Source organism: Heptranchias perlo, chromosome 29, assembly GCF_035084215.1.
Source record: "Heptranchias perlo isolate sHepPer1 chromosome 29, sHepPer1.hap1, whole genome shotgun sequence".
NCBI classification, from domain to species: Eukaryota; Metazoa; Chordata; class Chondrichthyes; order Hexanchiformes; family Hexanchidae; genus Heptranchias; species Heptranchias perlo.
The window spans coordinates 16,740,761-16,764,330 of NC_090353.1; the positions used below are offsets into that span (position 1 = coordinate 16,740,761).

At 40.0% G+C, this 23,570-nt stretch overlaps 1 protein-coding gene across 2 annotated transcripts; it reads right to left on the reverse strand.

The window, feature by feature from the left end:
- Positions 1 to 1,803: 1,803 nt before the first annotated feature.
- On the reverse strand, positions 1,804 to 14,075 carry LOC137299742 (la-related protein 6-like). Of its 2 annotated transcripts, none has more exons than XM_067968682.1 (4): positions 13,793 to 14,075; positions 12,076 to 12,236; positions 9,232 to 9,442; positions 1,804 to 3,403 (listed from the first exon to the last, which is right to left on the reverse strand). In XM_067968682.1, exons 2-4 carry the CDS (start codon positions 12,225 to 12,227, stop codon positions 2,312 to 2,314), a joined length of 1,455 nt encoding a protein of 484 aa, XP_067824783.1. In that variant the 5' UTR covers positions 12,228 to 12,236; positions 13,793 to 14,075; the 3' UTR covers positions 1,804 to 2,311. The 2 variants fall into 2 exon arrangements, with proteins under 2 accessions (XP_067824783.1, XP_067824784.1); XM_067968683.1 differs by lacking the exon at positions 13,793 to 14,075 and adding an exon at positions 13,034 to 13,112.
- Between the last annotated feature and the right edge of the window lie 9,495 nt (positions 14,076 to 23,570).

Below are 23,570 nucleotides of genomic sequence, written 5' to 3' on the forward strand. Positions count from 1 at the left end.
TTCAGAAAAGTTTCTGTGCCTTACATATAGATGGCCTTTCTATGCTGTGCCAGTATTCAAGTGACCTACCGCGCTGAAATTCAAAAAATTCCATTCTGTAATCTTCCTCTGTGGTAAATGCCACACCTATAATTACAGTCTAAGCATTTGTACTGTTTAAGCTGTATAGAAGAGCTTGTGTATGTCAGAATTAACAGTTCTGTTTAAGGTGATGGCTTCTTGAAACATCCTTCTAAATGATTCATTGTTTCGCAAATTCTGGATCGTACCTGAAGTGATTTTAATCACCACTATGGCTCCTGCCACTATCACTTGTTTTTCTTGGATAGCTCAGTTCAGATTCTCTAGAAGACACAAGGGAGCACTATTTTCAATTCAAGTATCGCCCTGGGGGCTGAAATTTACACAACCTTCCTGAATCTTCACTTTTGGTCTTGGAATTTTTGAAGAAATAAACAACTACTTCCTCCATCTGATTCATAAATTTTTCTTAACATTGCACCATGACAGAGAACTCAAGTTAGACAGTGACTTTTATGCTTTTGTTTACTATGCCTTGCATGATTGTGTTCAACTTTGGATTGTTTGGGGGACAAACTTCCAGACATGCAAAGTGCACCCATGGCAGCCTATTGGCTTGTTTGAACACAGAACGCTCATTCACTCACACACTGCTCCCACTAATTCATGAGCATTGTTGCATAGAAATGCTCTTCTCTCTTTCACAACACTACTTGTATATGTAGATTGAAAGAATCGGCTGCAGCAATTTTTTGGGCTGAATAAAAATGCTTAGGGTTTTGAGGAATGAAGCAAGGGTTGGGAGCTGATCAGCCCTCGTCCTATTGTAAGGCCACTGGGTAGGGGAGAGACCTGCCACTGGTAGAAAGGAAGCGCAAGAGAAACAGCAGTGCATCTACCCTGAGCAATTGTTTTATTACTGAAACAAATCAATAAACACAAGGTAGTTGTGAAATGACCAGCCCTGGGCATGCAGCTGTGACCATCAGGGGAAAGAGGGAAAGCCACATAGAAAAGATTTTTTAAAAATCTGGCGGGTGAAATATATTTAAAATTAGAATTAGAACACTGATCGTTTCTAGAATTTATTTCTTTTAAGTCTTTGGAGCATTGTCTATGACCAGCACCAAAGATAATTTGAAGTTGAAGCTATCTGGTGCACTTACTAGCCATGTAGTGGTCTGCACTCACTAATGGCAGAAGTGAATACTGCTGCTACATTGTATGCTGTACATTGACTACAGACCAAGGTGATGGTAGATGCACACAACACAAATTGCAATAAAATACAAGGAAAAAAAAAGAGGCAGAGGAAGCCAGTTGACTTCATGAAAAGTTCATTAGGAACTACCCAACATCCTGGGTGGCCCTTTCTGCAGAGAGTGATCAACATGTGAAATGGACTTTCAGGTCAGGTGGTGGAAGCAACATTTTGGAATCATTTAATAGTTGAATGGTGGGGACAAAAAGAAAAAAGTGTGGGTGCTTTCTGGATGGATGAGCTAAGATGGCCCAAATCCATATCTATCTTGTAACATTATGGAAGTTGTGGTATCTGCTGTAGCCATTTGCTCTATATTTTATTGCAATAATGTAAGAACTACCATTGACTTGGATCAGCATTGCAGGACCAGAGGAAAGTTACAATTGGGATTATTTACTAAGATGTACTGCCTTGCTCCACAAGGCATAATGAACAATATTTCCCCACCACTGTCACTTATCAACTACAGCAGCCAGTATATGTTCCATGGTAAGTTCAATGATTACAGAACAATACACTTCAGTATGCAATTATTTATTCATCAGTAGCAATCAAGGCAATGTTACATGTACTGCTGATCAACCCTATAGTGTAGCAGTTACTCCATTATACTAATCCCACAAGGGATTTTCAAATTGCTTCATAGTACTCCAAGTACATTATACATAATTGTATTCCCAAGTTTTTTTTGTTTGCACAGCATGACAAGTAGATAGTAATGGTTTACTTTTAAGAAACTAACCTACAAGTCACTATAGCTTCTCTAATTGCCATAAAAATTTACATCAAGTCTCAACTTCTGAAGGGCACCCTCTGCTGCACAAGTGATATTTCAATTTTATTCTTGAGGTACATTGGAGAAAAAAAAACAATTCAATACATTCAAAGATAATTTTGTGCCATACACCTTAGTTCCCCATAAACTACACTGAACCCCTCACTCCCACTCATTTATCATCAGAGCCCATCAAACCTTCTCTGAGAATTAGATTTGAGTCACCCCAAAGTGTTAGTTATAAATATAAATCAGTGTCTCAGAACTATTCTCCCTCTTCCAATGCTATTATGAAAACCTTTAGTGCCATCTGGGCCAAAGGGAAGTCGAACCAATCCTAGAGGAAGGCCTGTACCATTTTGAGGTTTCCTTACTGGCTGTTTAAATGCTGCTTGGCCAATTTCTAGAGAGGCAGCCTGACTGGCAGCTAGCCGGCGGCGTTGCACCCAGGGACTTCCAGAACAATTCCCACTATCAGAAGAGTAGTCGTGGAATTTCTTGGTAAACTCTGGACTTGTACCTGGGCTAGGCCAAAATCCTTGTCCAACAAAATCTGTTAGGGGCGATGGATTGTGATGAGCTAGACTTCTGCGGGGAATGCATGGACTGCAGTGATGGTCACTCCATGAAAAGGACCACGAAGCCATACTTGGACTCGGCATTTGACTATTGCAGTTATAGGCATCACATATTTTGTGCTGAAGGTATCTTTGGACAGAAGCAGGAGAATTAGCACCATCAGATTCTGAAGAACTGTACATAGACTCTTCCATAGCATACTGCAACTGCTCTATCTTTGCTGGCCGTCTTGAAGGCTTTTTAGCATTTGATTTTTTTAAGTCTTCAGTTTCATCTGGATCTATGCCATTGATTTTTTTGGTACCTTTTCCTGTCAATATGACAACTTTTAGATTTTCATCATTATGGCAGTGTTTTTTGCCAAGTTCTTCATAGGCTTTTTTGGCTCCTTCATAGCATTCATACTCAACCAAAATACAAACTTTGGTCCCAACTTCTGGATACTTCATTGTATATTTTTTCAACTCAGCAGGAATTTCCTTACCTGGTTGCAAGATGCGGATTGAACTGATTGTACCATGAATAGCAAAGATTTTCATTGCACTCTCCATGACGTTCATTTGTTCATGTATTTCACCATTACTTTCTGGAGAATCCTTGTTAAAGTTCCATGCCAGTATACGTTTACTTGGTGGTACTGTGAGGAGGGACTCTGGTACTGGGTTTTTTCGACGAATCTTTGTCCCTTCTTGATTGATTTCTAGTAATTTAGAATAATTCAGAGCATAAGCTGTTACCTTCCAGTCCTTAGTCAAGCACTTCACCTGCAAGGGAAACAATAGTGCATCAGAAATATACATGGAGTAATTTTAAATTGTGGATTAAGAGAATTATTTGGAGGGATTTATAATAGACTATTTAACTACATAATTTAAAAAGAACACTTTTGTAATTCAGGAAATGGGGTAGCTGTGGGTTTTTAAAAACTTAACCTCAAGATACAAAATGGGAATAGGTATCAAGTTTTAACTTCCATTAAATATGTAAAACAATTTTATTTGCATATAGGGGTTATTTACTATAAAAAAGATCTTTGAAGATGCAGATTTCCCATAGTCAGAATGGCAAACTGCACTGCAATTGTGAAAGGTTCTGATGCATTTTTAAGGAAAGAATGGGATTGCTAACCTCTACTGAACAGTAGCAATATGGTGATATTTAGTTGATGCAAATGTTAAAATCTGATCATCTTCAAAGATCTTTTTTATAGTAAATAACCCCTATATGCAAATAAAATTGTTTTACATATTTAATGGAAGTTAAAGCTTGATACCTATTCCCATTTTGCAAGAGTCCCTGCTGGCAAAAGCAGCTCTAGTTTATGCATGGCTCACATTCTCTCTCATTGCTGTATTTGTACTATGTCTCCCACTGTTCAGCCACCTCCCCTTGGTTCCCACTGTATCTATGCATCTAACTTTTTCTTTCTTGTATAGATTTTTTAAAAAAAATCTATAGTTTATAAAGGCTAGGGCACAGATCAAGAGGCAAACCAACACATATGCTGGAGTAGGCACAGAGAAGCCACCCAAGGAGGTATTAGTTTCTCATACCTGTGCATGTTCTGAGATCTTAAGACAGAAGAAGCGAAAGAGCAGAGATCAGGCCTGGGAGGAATATGGAAAGTACTGCACCAGAAAACACTCAGCAGTCAACTTACCCGGTCCCAAAAACATATCCCTCAATCACTGCTCCCTAAAACATCTGTTCAATTTTTTTTTTCTTATTTTTCCACACTACCTGGCTCCCTGGGCAGCCCATTCCACACATTTATCACCCTTGTATAATTGTTAAATCTGGACTGCTCACCTTGTCTGTTCTAAGCTTGAACCAGTGTCCCCTGGTTCTAGAGTTTGTGGCATGTTTGAACACATCAAAATTCTGTTCATATATTCCCTTACAAATTTTCAATATCTCCTCCAAGCCTTCTCTTCTCAACAGTAAACAATCCCAGGTTCTTCAACTTCTCAGTTCAAATGCCTTAAGCTTGGTATCAGTTCGATTGCCTTTTTCTGTACTGCCTCCAATCCTTGCTGTAGTACAGCAACCAGAATTGTACATAGTTCACCAGGTGTGGCCATACCAATGACAGGTTCATTATCACCTCCCAGAATTTGTGCTCTAACCTCCTAGCTGTATCTCCCAAATCTAGTTGTTTTTCCTGATTACACACCACACTTAGTTTCAATGAACACCCATCAATCCCTCAAAGAAGAAATGGATATGAAGCCAAGACTTTTGCATCACAGGCTAGATGTTTTTTCTGATATCACTGTAGGTCCAGAATCACAGGCCTGACTGGTAGTGGCACCTCCCAAAAACACTGCAAACATTGCAGGCAAGAGAGAGAAACTTGGGGTCAGAAGTGAGGCGGCCATGGAGTCCAAGGCTGGGGCAGGGATGGATCAGGGCCCAAGGGAAAGGCACAGAGCTTGGGCAAAACATGGAATGAGGATTGGGGTGGAGAAAGGAAACAGGAAAGCAAAACACTTCTGTAAAAAGTGGCTTCGTGTTCAGCTGTTGCTGATTTGATGAAAGATTAGGTAGAGTTTTAAGAAGGCACACAGGCTTAATCAGATTAGCTGATTTCCTGAGCCCTGGTCTTGCTACCTCTGCTGTAATTTTTTTTAAAACAGTAGAATCAAAATCAGCTGATCAACATTCAGGGAGCCTCTGCATCCTTTCAAAACTCATGCTACCAGTCTGCAGCAGCACTTTTTTTTTCTTCTCTCCCTCCCACTACACACTCTCTCTCTCTCTCTCTCTCTCTCTCCCCCGTTATGTAGTTAGTGAAAATCAAAATCGACTGAACAGCTACAATAGGGGCTCACAGTAAGGGAACATCTTGCAAATAGTGACCATATGACTGACTAATATTAGTTTTGAGGGGGAGAAGGGAGAGCCTCAAACCAAGGTTTAAAATTTAACGCAAACTTTGAAGTGATGAGAAATACATTGACCACAGTAAAATAGGCCAAATTATTAATGGGTATACCTACAATCAGTGGGATGTATTCAAAGAAGTATTTTGTACTATACAAAGCCAGTACATACCCCTAAAAGGCAAAAGCTCCACTTATGTAGTTAAGCAACCATGGTCAGCAAATGAGATAAGAGACTGTATCAAGCTAAAAGAAAAGGCTTACACAAATGCAAGGGATAGTTTAAATCCAACACACTGGGAAAGTTATAAAAAGCAACAAAGATACAAAAAGGGAATATGAAAAGAACTTGCAAGAAATATCAAATCTAACAGTAAAAGTTTTAATATATTAAGAGTTGCAAGAAGGAATGTGGGCCATTAAAGACAGGTGCAGGTGAGACTATAATGGCAAATAAGGAAATAGCAGACTTGTTAAATTAATACTTTGTACCCATTTTCATAGTAAAAGGACAAAATACCACCAGTACAAGGAAATCTAAAAATAAGTCAAGGGGAGCAACTTATTGAATTAAAGTAAACAAAATGAAGAAAATAATGGGACTTAAGATAAACAAATCTCCAGGACCGGAGTAAGAAATGTGAGGAAATTGCAGATGAGTTAGTTATAATGACAAGTTAGGAGGCACAGTAAATTGTGTAGATGGGAGCAGGAAGTTGCAAAGGGACATAGACAGATTAAATGAGTGGGCAAAACTTTGGCAGGCAGAGTTCAATATAGGGAAATGTGAGGTCATTCACTTCAGATCCAAGAACGATGAATTGGAATATTTTCTAAATGACAAGATACTAGGAACTATGGAACAGCAAAAAAGATTTGGGTGTCCATGTACACAAATCACTAAAAGCAAGTGCATAGGTACAAAAATTTATCAAAGATAATGGAATGTTGACTTTTATCTCAAGAGGGTTGGAATACAAAGGGGAAGAGGTTATGCCTCAATTGTACAGAGCCTTGGTCGGACCCAAATCTAAAATACTGCATTCAGTTTTGGGTACTGCACCTCAGAAAGGATATATTGGCCTTAGAGGGGAACATAGGAACAGGGGTAGGCCATTCAGCCCCTCAAGCCTGTTCTGCCAATCACAGATCATGGCTGATCTTTATCCCAAATCCATTTACCCACCTTGGCTCTATAGCTCTTAATACCCTTGGCTAGCAAAAATCTATTGATCTCAGATTTAAAATTATTAATTGAGCTAGCATCTACTGCTTTGAGAGACAGTTTCACACTTCTACCACCCTTTGCGTGAAGTGATTCCTAACTTCTCTCCTGAATGTCCTGGCACTGATTTTAAGGTTTATGGCCCCTTGTCCTTGGCTCTCCCACTTCAGAAAAAGTTTCTCTTATCTGCCCGATCAATTCTTTTCAAAATCCTAAAAATCAATCAAATCACCCTTCTAAACTCAAGGGAATACAACCCAAGTTTATGCAACCTGTCCTCATAATTTAACCCTTGGAGCCTTGGTAACATTCTGATGAATCTGTGCTGCAGCAGGTTACTGTCAGTCATTGCAACTAGATAGAGGGTAATTTCATGGCAGCTTGCTCTTGCACAGGAGATCACAAATTAGGAAGGCCATTTTTGTTCATCCATCCAGAAAGGCTCTCCCTTCTCATTGCAGCATCCAATTGTTTGATTCCAGGGATTTTGCTCCACTGAGCTCCTACATCCTAGCTAGGCATTTATGACAATGCTAGAACAAAGATGCATCTCAAACAGATTCAAATTCCCCTTGGTTTAACCAACATAATTATTGCCCATTCAGAAAACTTATCGTTTTGATTCTGAAAAGTGCTGAAGCATCAGATAGCACATTTATTTAAAATCTCTGCACCAAATAGCTTAACCACCAATACAGATGAAGCATAGAGAACTCTAGTTTAGAGCACAAACTCTATAACTGGGGACTTGATACTTGGGGACTGAGTGAACACTTAGCTCTCACCTCAAGAGCCTCAGGCAACTAAGTAAACTTAATGGTTTACATGACAACCACCAATAAAATCTGCTGCCCTTAACAGGGGGGACCATCTTTATAACAGATGGCACCTGTGCCATTTGCTAGCAGATCAATTCAATTCAGTGCATTTGGTATAGAACCCACAGTCATTTCAAGGACAGCCTTAGGCTGCTGTTATACTACATATACTGGTCTTGGCCAAGTAGATGTAGTGTGATGCACAGTCTAGAGTTATACTGCCAGCAGTACCTTGATGCAGGTTGCACTGAGCTCAATGAGAAAGGAAGACATTTTTCTTGAAGTTATAACAGTATAGGCAGGAGTAGTGTTTCTCTCCTAACTTTGTGATTTGACACTGCAGGCCAATAGCACGGCTATGCACTTTTCAAATGTGGCTTGACACCAGACTGAAGCTATGCTATACTGGGTGCGATGCTGAAGCAGTGCAAGACTACTTACTACAGGTGGTCTCCCAGTTCCTAGCTTCACTAACTCAAGTCAGATTGCTGACCTGGTGCCAGAGTTGTACTGCAACATTTACACAAAAGGTTTTAGTACAAACAATGCCTTTAAGGTATGATCAATATTCCCAATTATCCAGGGGATGAAAATCCATGGCCTATCCAGCACCCACTTGCCATAAGTTCAGCGGAAAGGTCAGGAATTAAGCCGGAGGAGGGGACTCCCAGGCCTGAAGATTCCTCATCCCTGGCCTGAGAAGCCTAATGAAGGTAGATATACCAGCCTACCAGCTGGCGGCAGTAGGTCTAACCAGAGGGTCAACTGAAGATTTAATTTTTTAAAAAAAAATTAAGAGGATGGGGGCAGGGAGGGCAAGCAATGCAAGTAGTTACCCTGCCCCAATTGGCAGGCATCCAAGATGTGCCTTAGTGGCATAGATGCTCACCTTTGGTGAAGGCACTGGATGGTTTTATGACAGTGAGGACAAGAAACACTTCCATCTAAAACAGCTTTGGTGCTCCCCGGCACTGAAGCACATTTGACGTCTTAGGCTGCTTGGTGTTCTTGGAAAAGGATACATCATGGACTGAACTTCCTTCCACTTAAGGGGACCTTCTTCTGACTGCTCCTGCTGGAGCAAGATCAGCACTAGAGAAACCTAGATTCATCCCAGTACTTACACTAGGCTCGCAAATTTTTGGCCCTCAACTTCAGATTTCTAAATAAGGCATTCTTTTGAAGGCGGTTGAGATAATGTCTGCACCCTTACATTTTCAGGCACTCCAAGTCCGAAGTGCTTTAGTGCCTGCCAACATTGAAGCTGCAAAGTGGGGTTGAGGAAGAGGAGGACCACGGAGTCGTTAAATCACTGTCTTCTCCCTGGAGATGCTGTGTACAAGATTGTAGCTAGTTCCAAGACCAATGTCCTTTTGCGCTTTAGTCCCTCTTTCTGACCCAATACAGTAATTTTAGATTATTGAGCAAATATTATAATTCAGAGTATTAAACCCTGACTGGTTGCATTCTACATCAACAATCAAATAGTCGCACAAGAATGAAGCAAGAAAATTTGTTGTATGTCTCTCCTTGCAAACTTCCATCCAGTTCTTAAATCAGATACTAATCAAGCTTTTTTTTTTAAAAAAAGGAAAAAACAAAAACAATTACTCAAGACAAAGACAAGTTGTAAATAAAGACTTTGATTCCAATGAGAAAACCCTTACCTTTTTGAATGAGGTGAGAAGCTTAATGCTGATGTAACCCATTTTATTCTTCTTCATGTGCTTTAGTAGAAAACTATCTACTGCCAAGTTTTCATCAGATAGGTAAAATTCAACTTGGGAGATTATTTTTTGTATTGTGTCAGAGTCTGGGGGAATCCATTCATTATATTCTAAGCAATCATCATTGATCTCACTCAGGTCATAGGAATTCCTGTATAAAACAAGACAGGAGAATAGGGCATTCACTTAAAGTCACAATTTTGACCATCATTTTGGGACTATATCATAAATTCCTGAAGTGCAAAAGAAAAAACTTTTTGCCCCTCATCTATATATGTATACCAGCTCACATACCTGTTTACCTACAATTTCATAAGGATAGAACTGAAAATTTGGGAACTGGTCACTGTCTTGAAAAAACACAAAAGATTAGCAGACAAGCATACAAGATCTAATAGAGTTTGTTGTTGAACAGGGGCATTCAATACAAAAGAAAGGAAGTCATGCTAAGCCTTTACAAATCACTGATTAGGCCTCAGCTGGAGAACTGTGTACAATTCTGGGCACCACACTTTAGGAAGGATGTCAAGGCCTTGGAGAGGGTACAGAAGAGGTTTACCAAGAATGAGGGACTTCATTTATGTGGAAAGATTGGAGAAGCTGAGATTGTTCTCAGAGTGGAGAAGGTCAAGGGGAGACCTAATAAGAGGTATTCAATGTTTTGATAGAGCAAGTAGGGAGAAACTGTTTTCTCTGGCAAGTGGGTCAGTAATCAGAGGTCAGATTTAAAATAATTGGCAAAAGAACTAGAGGAAATGAGGAGAAATTTTTTCACAGAGGGATGTTAAGATCTGGATCACATTACCTGACAGGGTGGTGGAAACAGATTCCATAGGAACTTTCAAAAGGCATGTACTTGAAGATGACTAATTTCCAGGGTTGTGGGGAAAAAAGTTGTTGAGGTGTGGGACTAAATTGGATGGTTCTTTCAAAGAGTTGGCACAGGCATGACAGGCCAAATGGTCTCCTTCTGTGCCGTTAGATTCTCCGATTCCAGAGCAAGAAAAATAAATGCCATTCAAGCCCACTCCATCCACAGTCCTTGCTTGATCATGTCAGACTTCCCTACACCACCTGTTAAATCCCTTATTTTAAGAAATACTACACCAACTTGCATTTACATAGCACCTTTAATGTAGTAAAACATCGCATGGCACTTCACAGGAGTGTAATCAGACAAAAATTGATTCTGAGCCAAAGGAGGAGATATTAGGACTGGTGACTAAAAACCTACCTCTTTGACCAAGATTTAAGAACCAACGAGAATTAGGGAGGGATGCAGGGTTCTCAGAGGGCTGGAGGAGGTTACAGATACTGATTTCCTTCCCGAACTTCCCCCGAAAGAAAATAAAGCAGCATTGTTAAATATCTCTATAACCTTCAATTCCATTTCTCAAATATTGATCTATCGCCTTCTTAAAAGATGACAATTGACCCCAAATCAACTACCTTCTTGGGAATTTATTACACATATGGACTAAAAAGTTTCTAATCTCTAACTTTACCTAAGGTTTCTGAATTTTGCACTTGTAGACTCTGGGTTTGCTGCCCCCAAGATGAATAGTTTGTTTACTTACATCTCATCCCATACCTTTATTTTGAAAGCCTGTTACATTTCTTCCCTTGTGTGTCATCTTCCACCCCCATTACATCAACTCCAATTGGACGAGCCAGTAAACCTCCCCAAAAGATCACAATTAACTGAACAGAAGGTGCTGATGATCTCTCTGCCCTATGACCCAGCACCTCCCCTTTAATCACATGCTAGAAATAAAAGCCAGCCAATATTAACAATTCAATGCTCTATTTGTACTACTGCACAGGAATGTGCTTCATCATTGTGTTCATATGCCCAAATACCCATCTAAAGTTCAATCACACCAATTTCATTAAAAAAAAAGCCAGTTTTGTACTGTATTCCCTGACATCCAGCAGTCTACCTGCTCCTGCCCTCTTGGGTGCAGGGTAACACTACTCAATTTTCCCTTTATGCAGGGAAGGACTTACATCTACTGGTCAGCTGCTGTTGGCTCAGCTAATATCAGGAATGCCTGTGAATTGTTGGCACAGAGCCATATCCTCACACTGTTAGTGTGCTGGTCTATACGGCAGACACTAATTGCAATTCTTTTAATTTGACTAAGTCTGGCATTAGGTTAAAATACCTGGTTGAGAGTCCAAGGAGATTGCAGCACTCCATTCTAGCTGTTGTAAATCTGGAATGATTTGCCAATTTAGTACAAGCCTACCCCATCTGCTAACTTTTTTCCATGTGCCACAAAGCATTGTTGACATTGTACATGTTAAAGCAATAGTACTGGCTTGGTGGGCCACCCAAATAAAAGGAAGTAGAAAACAACATTTTTGGGCAGGATAGTCTACTTGCATTCTTGCAGTGATATGCCTAAAGTCAAAGAACAGATGAAATATATTAATCACTGATCAATAGTATATAACCCTAAATTCTAATACTGTACATCTCCCAAAAGGCTGCAGGTTCTGGGTCAACTGAAACCTTCAAGACTGAGAATGATAGATTTTTGTTAGGTAAGGGTATCAAGGGATATAGAGCAAAGGCAGATAAATGGAGTTGAGGTACAGATCAGACATGATCTAATTGAATGGTGGAACAGACTCGGAGCTGAATGACCTACTCCTATACTTATGTTCTTATGTACATGTAGGAGGTGGCAAATTTCAAATATATTTTAAAGGCAGGCAGGCAGGCACAAGAATCAAACAACACAATGAGCAGATTTTTATTCAGCCAGACAGAGTACTTACTGTTGGTCACTGTTGCATTGGAACTCTTCAGCATCCTCACTACTGATTCTCTTCCGAAACCGTAAGGGGCGTCCATCCCCTCTTACTTGCACCGGGGAACTGCGGCTAGCAGGAGAACCCAACCGAGCAGCTGGGGAATCCGAGGAGGACATGGCAAAAGACTTTTAAAAAAAAAAGCAACAAATGTTCAAATCTGCAAAAGAAATTAATCATACACCTCATCAGGGGGACCAAAGCTACCAAAAATTATCAGAATTAACTCAAACCATTGCCCTTATGTTCAAATGAGAGGAAATAGGCATATGTAGGATCTGACACTCTCCCTTCACAGTTTAAGCATTCATCCAGCTCATCCTGGCGTCAACCAGCGACAGCTGCAAGGTTGAACAACTTGCCAGCATCGCTGATAAAATCTTGGATGTCCCTGTAGCGACAGCCTCCTTCACTACAGTGACCACTCCAGCATCACTAGTGGGAGCAGCTTCAGCTGGAAGTGAGGTGCACCAAGTCAGTTTTAAAATCATGAGGGGTCTAGACAGAGTAGATGGAGAGAAACTGTTCCCATTGGCAGGGGCTCAAGAACCAGAGGGCATAGATTTAAGGTGATAGGCAAAAGAACCAAAAGGTGACATGAGGAAATTTTTTTTTTAAAAAACACTGAGTGGTTAGGATCGGGAATGCACTGCCTGAGGGGGTGGAGGCAGATTCAATCATGGCCTTCAAAAAGGGAACTGGATAAGTACTTGAAAGGAAAAAATTTGCAGGGCTACAGGGATAGGGCAGGGGAGTAGGACTAGCTGGATTGCTTTTGCGTAGAGCCGGTGCAGACTTGATAGGCCAAATGGCCTCCTGCCATGCTGTAACCTTTCTAAAATGGATTTGGAGGTGTCCTTCTATCCTCACTATATCCCAACTGCAAATAACTGATTATAAAATATAACATTCCTTTAGTGCCTACCTATTCTGCTGTTACCAGGCTCGTCTCATAGTTCTTTGCAGGTAGAAAGCAGTTTGGCCTAACAAACCAGTAATTTAAAAAGGGGAGGAGAAAATAAGTGTACTACACCCTATATGGGGAAGTTCCTAAATGAACCAAAATTTCTTGGAAAGTTCTTTCCTCCTAGTTTTCAACGAGAGAGTGACAACAGGTTAGTTAACCAAAATGTACAAAGGCTCCTATTGGAGAGTATTGTCTGAAGATATTCCAAACAGTTTTAAATTAAACTAATTATTGATAATAACTTAGAAAAATCAGTTAAGAATGTTTACTTTGGAAGAGGGAACCTTTCCAAAGGATACATATAGACTCGAGAAAAAAGGAAGATCATAAGAAAACAGAAATTTCACAGAAAAGACAAGCAAACAGATGAAAGAACTCCTAGCAGAGGAATGGGTGGCACTCCTGGGTTCAAATCCAATCCAGGATCTCTAGACCATTCAGGTTCTACATAAATGAGCTTAAGCAGGCTCAACCCAGTTTCTAATGTGTATAAATTGATAGTCATATAGAGAGAAAAAAAAAAGATATCTGGTGCAGGAAATAGTTTTAAAAAAAGAAAATCACATAGTACAGTAGTTAGTGTTTTCCTGAGACAGGAAACTGGGAACACAATTGTGGCAAAATAACAGGAATTCTATTCTGCCTAACATATATTATACTTCAAGGAGTACTAGAATAGTAACACTGGTGAAAATGTTCAGTATCAAAATCCCTCACCTTAAAAATGCACTGCTGGAAGTAATGATATTAGATATAGAACAAATGCCCAGATAAAGTAAGCCCAGGCTCGCCTCAGACAATAACTATGTACAAACATACAAAGTGAACACAGGTGAGAAAAGCTGTCCCCCCCATACTGAAATGAACTTGCTATAATTAATGATTTTCTAAATCACTTAGTGAGGGCAGAAACCAGTAGTTAAAAACCCAATACTACACAAGAGGAAATAAGTAATTTTGAAAATGCTGTATCAAGTTCTCAAGAAATGTAAGAATCAACTTTTTTGAACTACAAGATTTAAACAAAAGAAAAAAATCATTCTATAAATTTGAATCTTAACTACAGAAGCAAAGGAACTAAAGGAAAACACCCACAACATGAAGAACATCAACACTAGAATCTAATAAGGGCATTTACTGAAAAATAAAACATTGGGGGGGGTGATTTCAATGATGTAGAGGAGCTCAGGTGTAAGCAATAAGAAGCTAGTTGTGCTGATTAAATCCCAATTAACACACAAGACTTGCTTTTTTGTATGGTTACAGATGTCTAATTTATACACTGTATTTGGTCTTTAATATATTGAAAAATGGTTACCTACATATGTAAAATATGACATTTATTTCATTTGTCAGATAGTCCACACAGAACTACTTTCTCATGAGCCATCAGTAGTTGGGGGAAAAAAAGTAAATAACTTTGATCTTCAGTGAATTACAATTGTAACCACAGTAACCAGCAGCTAATGATTGCTGTTTCATAATGCTAATCAAAAGACTGCCCTACTGAATCAAACCACCACCACTAACAGGTAAGTTTATTATAAATATTTAGCAGAATAATGTGAACATTTCTATGTTGTATATAAATAGAAATTTACAATGGGTGTTATTGAATGCATTGATATCACTCATAACCTACATAATTCATTTGTGAGTTTTTGCCCATCTATCTGTACATCTGCTGTAGTTTTCTGACTGACCAGCAGTGTCATTATTGAACAGGATGGCCTATTCATGCTTCATAGATGACATGGTTCTCACAAGATAATTGTGGCTAAGGAAGGCCATCCTAGGGTTGCCAACATTCAGGTTTGTCCTGGGTCTCCAAGAATTAAAGATTATTCTCCTAGACACTGCTGTGAGCAACCCGGGAGTAAAATCATAGGGGCACTAAGAAAAATTATGCATTTTTCATTTTCTTTGAACATTTTGTTTATTAGTTATAAAAATATTGGAGATGGGGAAAAAATGCTGTTTGACTGGATGAAACCTCTAGGAATAAGTCCAACCAGAGTTGGCAACCCTACATTCAGCCCATTCAAGTTCATCCATCCAGAATGATACTAAAGTCTCCCATTGTAGCATACAAGTAGTTCTTAAATGATACCAACTCTCAAAGTTGATACAGCCATTGATGCTGTGCAGAGCAGTGTTATCTAATAAATACCTGAACCACCTTATGGACATTAACTTGTCCTTTCTGCAGCCAGGGCAAAACCAAATTTCACATATATGTGAAGTGCTCAAGGTTACAGTCCCTGTTTCATCATTTAAAGGGTTTCTGGTTGAACTTGTCCCACCCCCTTCGCCCCCATTACTCATCGTTGGTCACCCGATGCAGTGAACTGCACATTAGCCTTTCATGTTGTATGAATCTAGCACTGTATGATGGGATGAAAGTTTCCTCTACCTGTTAACTGTAAGGGTCTTATATGAAATTAATTTAGGCAATCTCTATCCAATGGATGGGGGCACCAGCACAAAACTACCTGCAATTTGGTACTAAATTGGTGATCTCACTCAGAGAGGCCACATGTGGCTGGTGTGCAAAATGGAAATGTTACACTGGTGCCATAGCAAGTGAGTTTGGGCCAGAGTAAAGGGAGCGTCACCTTTGCGTCTTAAAATGCCATTACTGACTGAGGATACCTGAAATGGACACATTCTCTGTTTAAAAAATAATTTAATGCCTACCTTATAGACGTTTCTTCATTCTTCAAAGATGTTATCCTCCACACACCACTGGAATAGCCCATTACTGAGGAAATCACCCAGTAAGAGACCATTTCCTTTCCAAGACGTTTCTGATGTTGACATCCCTCCACTGATTTCCATGTTCCTGCACAGGGTACATGAGATCTATGCAGACTCTGGTTCAGTTCATTTTGACCAAAGTCTATCATTGAAAAGAAATTTCTCCCCTTTTTTGAACAGGGGTGTAACATTTGCAATTCTCCAGTCCTCTGGCACCGCTCGCATACCTAAGGAGGATTGGAAGATTGTGGCCAGAGCCTCCGTTATCTCCACCCTTACTTCCCTCAGCAACCTAGATGCATCTCATCTGAACTAGGTGACTATTCTACTTTGAGTGCTGCCAACCTTTTAAGTACTTCCTCTTTATCTATTTTTATCTTATTGATAAGTATACAAAATCATAAAGTCTTACCAATGACCGGTGCCTAGATCTTAACTCTATACTCTTGAAATTAGAGTGACTAACATTGTGGTCTTACACAACAGAAATTTCAGATCATGAGTGCTTGAGGGTTCAAAAGAAGATTACATTAACTCATGAAGAACAGGACTGAGGTCACATCAGGCACAAAAGAAAGCAGGGGAGATTTTAACTCCCTCTGCCCTGCGGAAGTGGAGCGGTAGTAGAGTTAAAATCGAGGTGGTTGACTTACTGCCCTCTTACTCCTCTGTCACCGTTATTCCTGGGATGGGTGATCAGACGCCCGCTTACATAGGAACAGGAGTAGGCCATTTAGCCCCTCAGCCTGTTCCACCATTCAATGAGATCATGGTTGACCTGTGATCTAACTCTATATACCCGCCTTAGACCCATATCCCTTAATATCTCTCGGTAACAAAAATTTATCAATCTCAGATTTAAAATTAACAATTGATCTAGCATCAACTGCCGTTTGCTAAAGAGAGTTCCAAACTTCTACCACCCTTTGTGTGTTGAAGTGTTTCCTAACTTCACTCCTGGCTCTAATTTTTAGGCTATGCCCCCCTAGTCCTATACTCCCCAAACAGCGGAAATAGTTTCTCTCTATCTACTCTATCAGTTCCCCTTAATATCTTTAAAAACTTTGATCAAATCACCCCTTAATCTTCTAAATTCCAGGGAAGACAACCCTACTTTGTGTAATCTCTCCTCGTAATTTAACCCTTGGAGTTCAGGTATATTCTAGTAAATCTATGCTGCGTTCCCTCCAAGGCCAATATATCCTTCCTAAGGCGCGGTGCCCAGAACCGAACACAGTACTCCAGGTGTGATCTAACACAGGAGGTCGATGAAATTCTAATGGCCTAGTGGGCAAACCATGGATGCTCTGCTCAGCATTAGAACCTGGCAAGCAAGATGAAGTGCCCCAAAAAGGTAAGTGTTAAAATTATTTTCCTGAGAGCTCCTCTGAGCTCCACAAGAATAATGTGGATCACTGTGCCCTGGGCTTGCCAACCCCCCCAGACCTACCTTTCTGCCAGCTGGGTCGGCCTCTGGGTTGCCTGATATTGTGCGGCTGGAACTGATGAGCTGTAGTGGGATGCCCGATTGGGATGTGCAGCTCACCAAATGTATGTTAATGAGGCCTGGCCCTCGAAATGGACTGGGCCTCCTGCCTGAAGGATCGGGTGGCTCGCTCACCTGCTCTGCTGGCCGGCTGCTCGATAGTTGAAATCTACCCTAGTCTGTCTGGATTTAGGTTCCAAATTACTTTCATGAATTGTGATACAAGGGATGTTTTCCTAACAAACCTGATGCAAATAGGGCCAAGAAATATCTCGGTAGTAGCTACATGGAGACTGGGTTTCATCTATGGGTTAAAGTGGTGCTGTAAGTATTCCAAGATAGAGGATACACCTCAGGAGCTAGGGAGGAGGCTCTTAAGAGATTTGTGGATTCCTTTCAAGAGTCAAATAGCATGCATACAACTGCCAATGGTATATCCTGATCTACTAATCATTCACTTTCAATAACAATGTTATCAATTGAAAACTGACTACAGCTGAATGCAAGATTCAGCATGACAATTGAGAGAGAAGGACTCTCCTGTGGAGCAGTGAGATCAGGAATGGACTGTGCAATTTTAGTCTTCTAAAATAATGGAGAAAGGAATTTGTTATGAGTGCTAAGTATTCACACTTTAAAAGTGCCAACAGCAACATGTACCCTATAGTTGGAAGTTAATACTTTTCCACACATACTGATACAATTTTTAAAAAAATGATAAAAGCTGTCCATCCAATTCATTTGGGAAATATGGGATTAATCTAAAAACACTCCTCCTTCAAAATAAATATCTCGGCATTAGCACTAACTATTATCAAGTTACTAGACCATCACGTTACAAATGTTCATGCTGCCTTTTATGCTGGTGTAGGAAGTTTGCTAAGCTTAGGATTTAAAGTGCTTTTGCTAGCTTTTGTTTTGATTTAGATGAGTTCTCTTTTGCAATATATACATTGGACACGTACTCAAGACTTGTTCTTGTTTATTTATTTTTCCCCCTCCAATTTGTTACATGAGATTTGTAATAATGAGATTCCACTGTACGAGGGTTGGTGTACAGGACTGCATCCATCTTTCTCAAATGTCAAGGATTCTCATGTGTCTAATTAACAATTCTCGAGAAAAGTTGTCTTGAAAACTGTTGTGTTGGTGGAGGTTGAGGTGGAACGGGTAGGGAATGATACATGACTTTATGATCTTAGTGCCACAATGGACTTCAAGAACAACAAGCTCAAAATGTTTGCAAGTTCAGGGTTTAAGAAAACGTATGTACACCCTGAACATTTTAACTATAATACATTGCACTGTGCATTCAATGCATAATATAGCCAAGACTAATTATTACAATAAATAACAAAATGAAAATACCAAGCAACAAGTCTGGTGAATAATGGGTTTCTGGAAAGGCTCCATATACAAACACACTGAATGTGGTACTAAGTTCACAGAAACTGCAAGGAAAGAGGAAGAAGAAAGACAAAAAATATTATATTCTGTACGGTTCTTCTATACATGTATACGAATACTTCATAAATAACTTTGCAATTTTTTGACTAAAAACAGGGAAAAATGTCAGACATAAAATCTGACTTTGTTACACACACACACACACACATATATATATATATATATACATATAAATTCCCAGAAGTCATTGGTGTCACGTAGGTGTGTTGGGGGGGGGTGGGTATGGAGGGAAGAGGGTGTCATCGAATATATCTGCAATAAAGTCAATAATATGGAAAAAAGATCATTGGACAACTATTGATCATTTAATGTGGATATCGCAAAATGCACATAACTAATGATACTATGACCTGCAAGAGGTTTCAGTTAGAAACAGCTTGCATTTATACAGCATCTATCACATTCTCAGGAGATCTATAAGTACTTCAGTGCCAATTAATTGAAATACAATCATTGCTATGTACTCAAACAATTTGTGTACAAGGTTCCACAAGCAGCAAACGACACAAGTAGCCAGTTAGTCTATGTGGCTGGACACTTGCTTTTCTTCAAATAATGCCACAGGATCTTTTGTATCCATTTGAACCAGCAGATATCGCAACCCTTAATGCAGGACTGAATCATCAGCTTTAATTCTGTATTCAAGTGTTCAAGTGGAGTTTGAAACAACAATCTCCTGACTCAGAGGCAATGGTGCTACCAACTGAGTTAGAGTTGTTAGAAATAGCAGTTCAATGTGATTAGATACAAAGCAATTAATGCATGGAGCTGGCAAACCTAACACGGTAAAAAAATATCAAAAAGTACCAGGGGAATAAAAGTTTTATTTTCAAATTCAGAGGTTTTTTTTCAAAATAATTAAATGTCACTTTGGTACAGAATATGTTAACAAGTAACAGTGCTATGTAAATTTGCTGAGGAAAACTGAAAACTCTCTTAAATTGGCCTCCTATGCCCCCAGTAATGGCATGTATGAAAAGGAGAGTCTTAATGACTCTAGAAAGCACTTTTAGATCTCACCAAATGCCTTGAACTCCAGTAAGACAACAGATTAAATACAAATTATAAACACCCCACTCATGTAGTTGTATCGGTGGACTGTATCACTTTGTTACTCTGAATGTACTTTACAAATCAGAAATAAAACACATCTTCAAAATATTTTACATTGTTAAAAAGGGTATAAAGGGGTAAATTTTAACGGGAGCCAGGAAGAGGGCAGGGAAATTGCTGACGGGAAACCCGGAAGTGTTTCCCAGACGTCCTTACGATTTTGACATAAGAACATCTTTTAATTTTTCCTGACAGGCCAGCCAGATTGATAGGCTGGCTGTCAGTCAGACTGGAGAAAAGCCAGGGAGCGGATGCCGGCTGGTAAGTCTTAGATGGGGGGGGGAGAGGGGTCAGTCTTCCGCGGGGGGGGGGGGTGTTGGGGTCGGGGGTCATTGAGGGGAGTCATCGGGTCAGGGGTCATTGGGGAGGGGTCGGTCATAGGGTGGAGTCGCCAGAGTCATCAAGGGGGTCAGTTATCAGGGGAGTTATCGGGGTCGGGAGCAATCGGCGGGTTGGTCATCGGGGGAGTCATTGGGGTCGGGGGTCATCAAGGGGGGTCATCGGTGGGTTGGTCAAGGGGGTCGGAGATCGTGGGGGGGATTGGAGATCATTGTGGGGGGGTCAGAGATCGTGATTTGGGGGGCGGTCGACCGCGTGTGTGGGATTGCGGTACATAGGCTTCTCTGGCCTGGAGGAAACACTCCTGCTCCTCCTGGCCCATAAGCAGTGCAATAAAGGCACTTACCTGCTGATCTGGGCCTTCTCACGTGGTGTGGAGCAGAAGGCCCGGGAATCTCGGCCCCCAGGAGTTAAAAATAAAAAAGTTGTCAAAATAGAGGCCCGCTGCCTCCTTAAAAGCTTTCACTGACCGACCTGCCTCCTGAGAGCGGGTTGGTCGTCTGCCCCTCAACCCGCCTCCATTAAAACTGGAAGTGGGCGGGTTGGAGTCGGGTTTTAGTTTTTTTTACAATTTTTTCCTTCCCACCCACCCATTCGTGGGGTTAAAATTTACCCCAAAGTAGCATAAGTTAATTCCTGAAGAGAAAAAGGAAGGCTGAGGTGAGGAGACTCTGCTGAATCTACCTGTATGTGGAGTTTAACACAATTGCTTTGAAAATGTAAAAGCCATTGCGTTTTGAAAACAGGATTCGGTTTCCGGTGAGTCCACCCATAATCTGGTATTCAGTAGAATCAGTCGCTGTTGGTGGTGCACCTGGTTCCCTACAACTATGGAAATTCTTCAAAGTGAAAAAAAAAAATGTTATTCAGAATTTCTCCAGTATCAAAGAAATAAACACACGCAGGTGATCTTTGAGAAAATGTGCAGAAAAGTGGAGCTCTGTCATGCCTAACAAAAACAATTAATAATCAACATATTTAATGGATTGAATGGTGCCAAAGCAGAACTATAGGGTGTTCCTAAAGACGTCACTCAATACTATCCGGCAGCCATGTTGGATTACAAGCATTCATTTAAATCTCGAGTGAATTGAATGTAATGTGAAAATTTACTTCTCTGAATGTATAACGTGTACCGAGGAGAAGCGGCAATATGCACGGTGATGTTGCACATCCTTAAGTCAATTTATCATAACACGATTTTGGTTTAATATTTTAGCATAGGATCTATATACAGCTTTTGGCAGTAATTCATTTTTAACATCACATTGTCTCATACGCATAAAAGAAACCATAACAAAAGGTGAACCAAGGAAATAAAGATCATTGAAAAGCAGCTGAACAATATATCAGACTGATTCTTACTAGTGCCACTTTTCCAACTGTTTCATTAATTTCTGAGTAAGCATTTTGCCCAAAGAAATGAATCTGCAACACATAACTTTCTTTAAAGTACATTATGTTGGTATACTAATGGTTAGCCAGAGTTAAAATAATTAAATCATAATTAATAGAACTATCTTCATAAATCTCTTATGATTCTGTTGGATGTACATTGGATCAAATTCCTGATATGTGCGCTTTTTTAGATTTACCTACCATAAATGTCTCATTGTCTCATGCGTTAACTGGATGTCTGAAGAGTGATAATGTAAATACAGCTTTATGTAATAATGGACCCTAATGTGTATTATTTTGCTGAATGTGTATTATTTAGCTGGGTGGCACATTGAATTTGTACAAGATCATCTGTGCAACTGAATCTATTCAATCCTACAAAGTTGTAACTTTTAATTCCTTATTTTCTTTTCCAAACAGTTGACTGCTCATAAGGCATCCAGTTAACTTTGGTTCAAATCATTTTGAAATCATTCAATTATTTGTAACACATTGAATTGCAATTGCTTCTCACATTATTGCAACGGTTGGTTGTCAAGACGAGAACAACCCACTCATAGGCATTGAAAAATATGTAATCGATTTCCATTCAGTTTCATACAACTTATTATGTTCTTTGTGATGGCAATTTTATTTGGTAAAGTTGCACAAATCAATAACTGTTTTTTTTAACTTACAGTGCTAGAGGTAGCAAACCTTCATGTATTTTTACAGATTCAAAATAACTGCCTTGAATTTGTTTAAGATAGTGAGATCAGTTCTTCCTAGTACAGTTAAATATTTTACAACAATATCAGTTTGCAAAAGTTAGGGGTGTTTAATAAAGTATATTTATGGCAAAGACATTAGAAACGTATGAATACAAAATCTACAACTAGACCCATACAATAGATTGCAACAACTAAAAATGAAAGTGCACAGAATCAGCACTTCAGGCTGTGTGTATACAATAAAGCGCCAGTCACCCTACATCTGTTTAGTTAGGATAACTTCAAATTCAGGATAAACCTCTTACAAAATAAGAAGTGTATGCTTTAAATGTGATCAAAAAGAATATTAAGGTTGTAATTCTCAACAAAGTAAATTACTTTTTTTGGCAGGAATTGGACCTACATCCTTGAGTAAATATATTTTGAACTGCTAACCCAATTCCTTCTGGTGTATTGAGCTAAAATAGTTTCTGCCTAGATTATGAATATCATAATACCCCTCTCCAAATTTGCATAAAGTTACTGCTAATTTTCAGGGCACTCTGTGCATTTTAGTTCACTTCACATATTTCTATTTTTTTTATTCGTTCATGGGATGTGGGCGTCGCTGGCGAGGCCGGCATTTATTGCCCATCCCTAATTGCCCTTGAGAAGGTGGTGGTGAGCCGCCTTCTTGAACCGCTGCAGTCCGTCTGGTGAAGGTTCTCCCACAGTGCTGTTATCAAGGGAGTTCCAGGATTTTGACCCAGTGACGATGAAGGAACGGCGATATATTTCCAAGTCAGGATGGTGTGTGACTTGGAGGGGAACGTGCAGGTGGTGTTGTTCCCATGTGCCTGCTGCTCTTGTCCTTCTAGGTGGTAGAGGTCGCGGGTTTGGGAGGTGCTGTCGAAGAAGCCTTGGCGAGTTGCTGCAGTGCATCCTGTGGATGGTACACACTGCAGCCACTGTGCGCTGGTGGTGAAGGGAGTGAATGTTTAGGGTGGTGGATGGGGTGCCAATCAAGCGGGCTGCTTTATCTTGGATGGTGTCGAGCTTCTTGAGTGTTGGAGCTGCACTCATCCAAGCAAGTGGAGAGTATTCCATCACACTCCTGACTTGTGCCTTGTAGATGGTGGAAAGGCTTTGGGGAGTCAGGAGGTGAGTCACTCACCGCAGAATACCCAGCCTCTGACCTGCTCTTGTAGCCACAGTATTTATATGGCTGGTCCAGTTAAGTTTCTGG

What these genes read in the sequence shown, in the direction of transcription:
- LOC137299742 (XM_067968682.1), bottom strand. Translation starts at nt 12,227, where the DNA reads ATGTCCTCCTCGGATTCCCCAGCTGCTCGGTTGGGTTCTCCTGCTAGC. An exon ending in CAATGCAACAGTGACCAACA is followed by an intron (nt 9,443 to 12,075) that starts GTAAGTACTCTG and finishes TGTTTTATACAG; the next exon opens with GAATTCCTATGACCTGAGTG. An exon ending in TTCTCACCTCATTCAAAAAG is followed by an intron (nt 3,404 to 9,231) that starts GTAAGGGTTTTC and finishes TTTCCCTTGCAG; the next exon opens with GTGAAGTGCTTGACTAAGGA.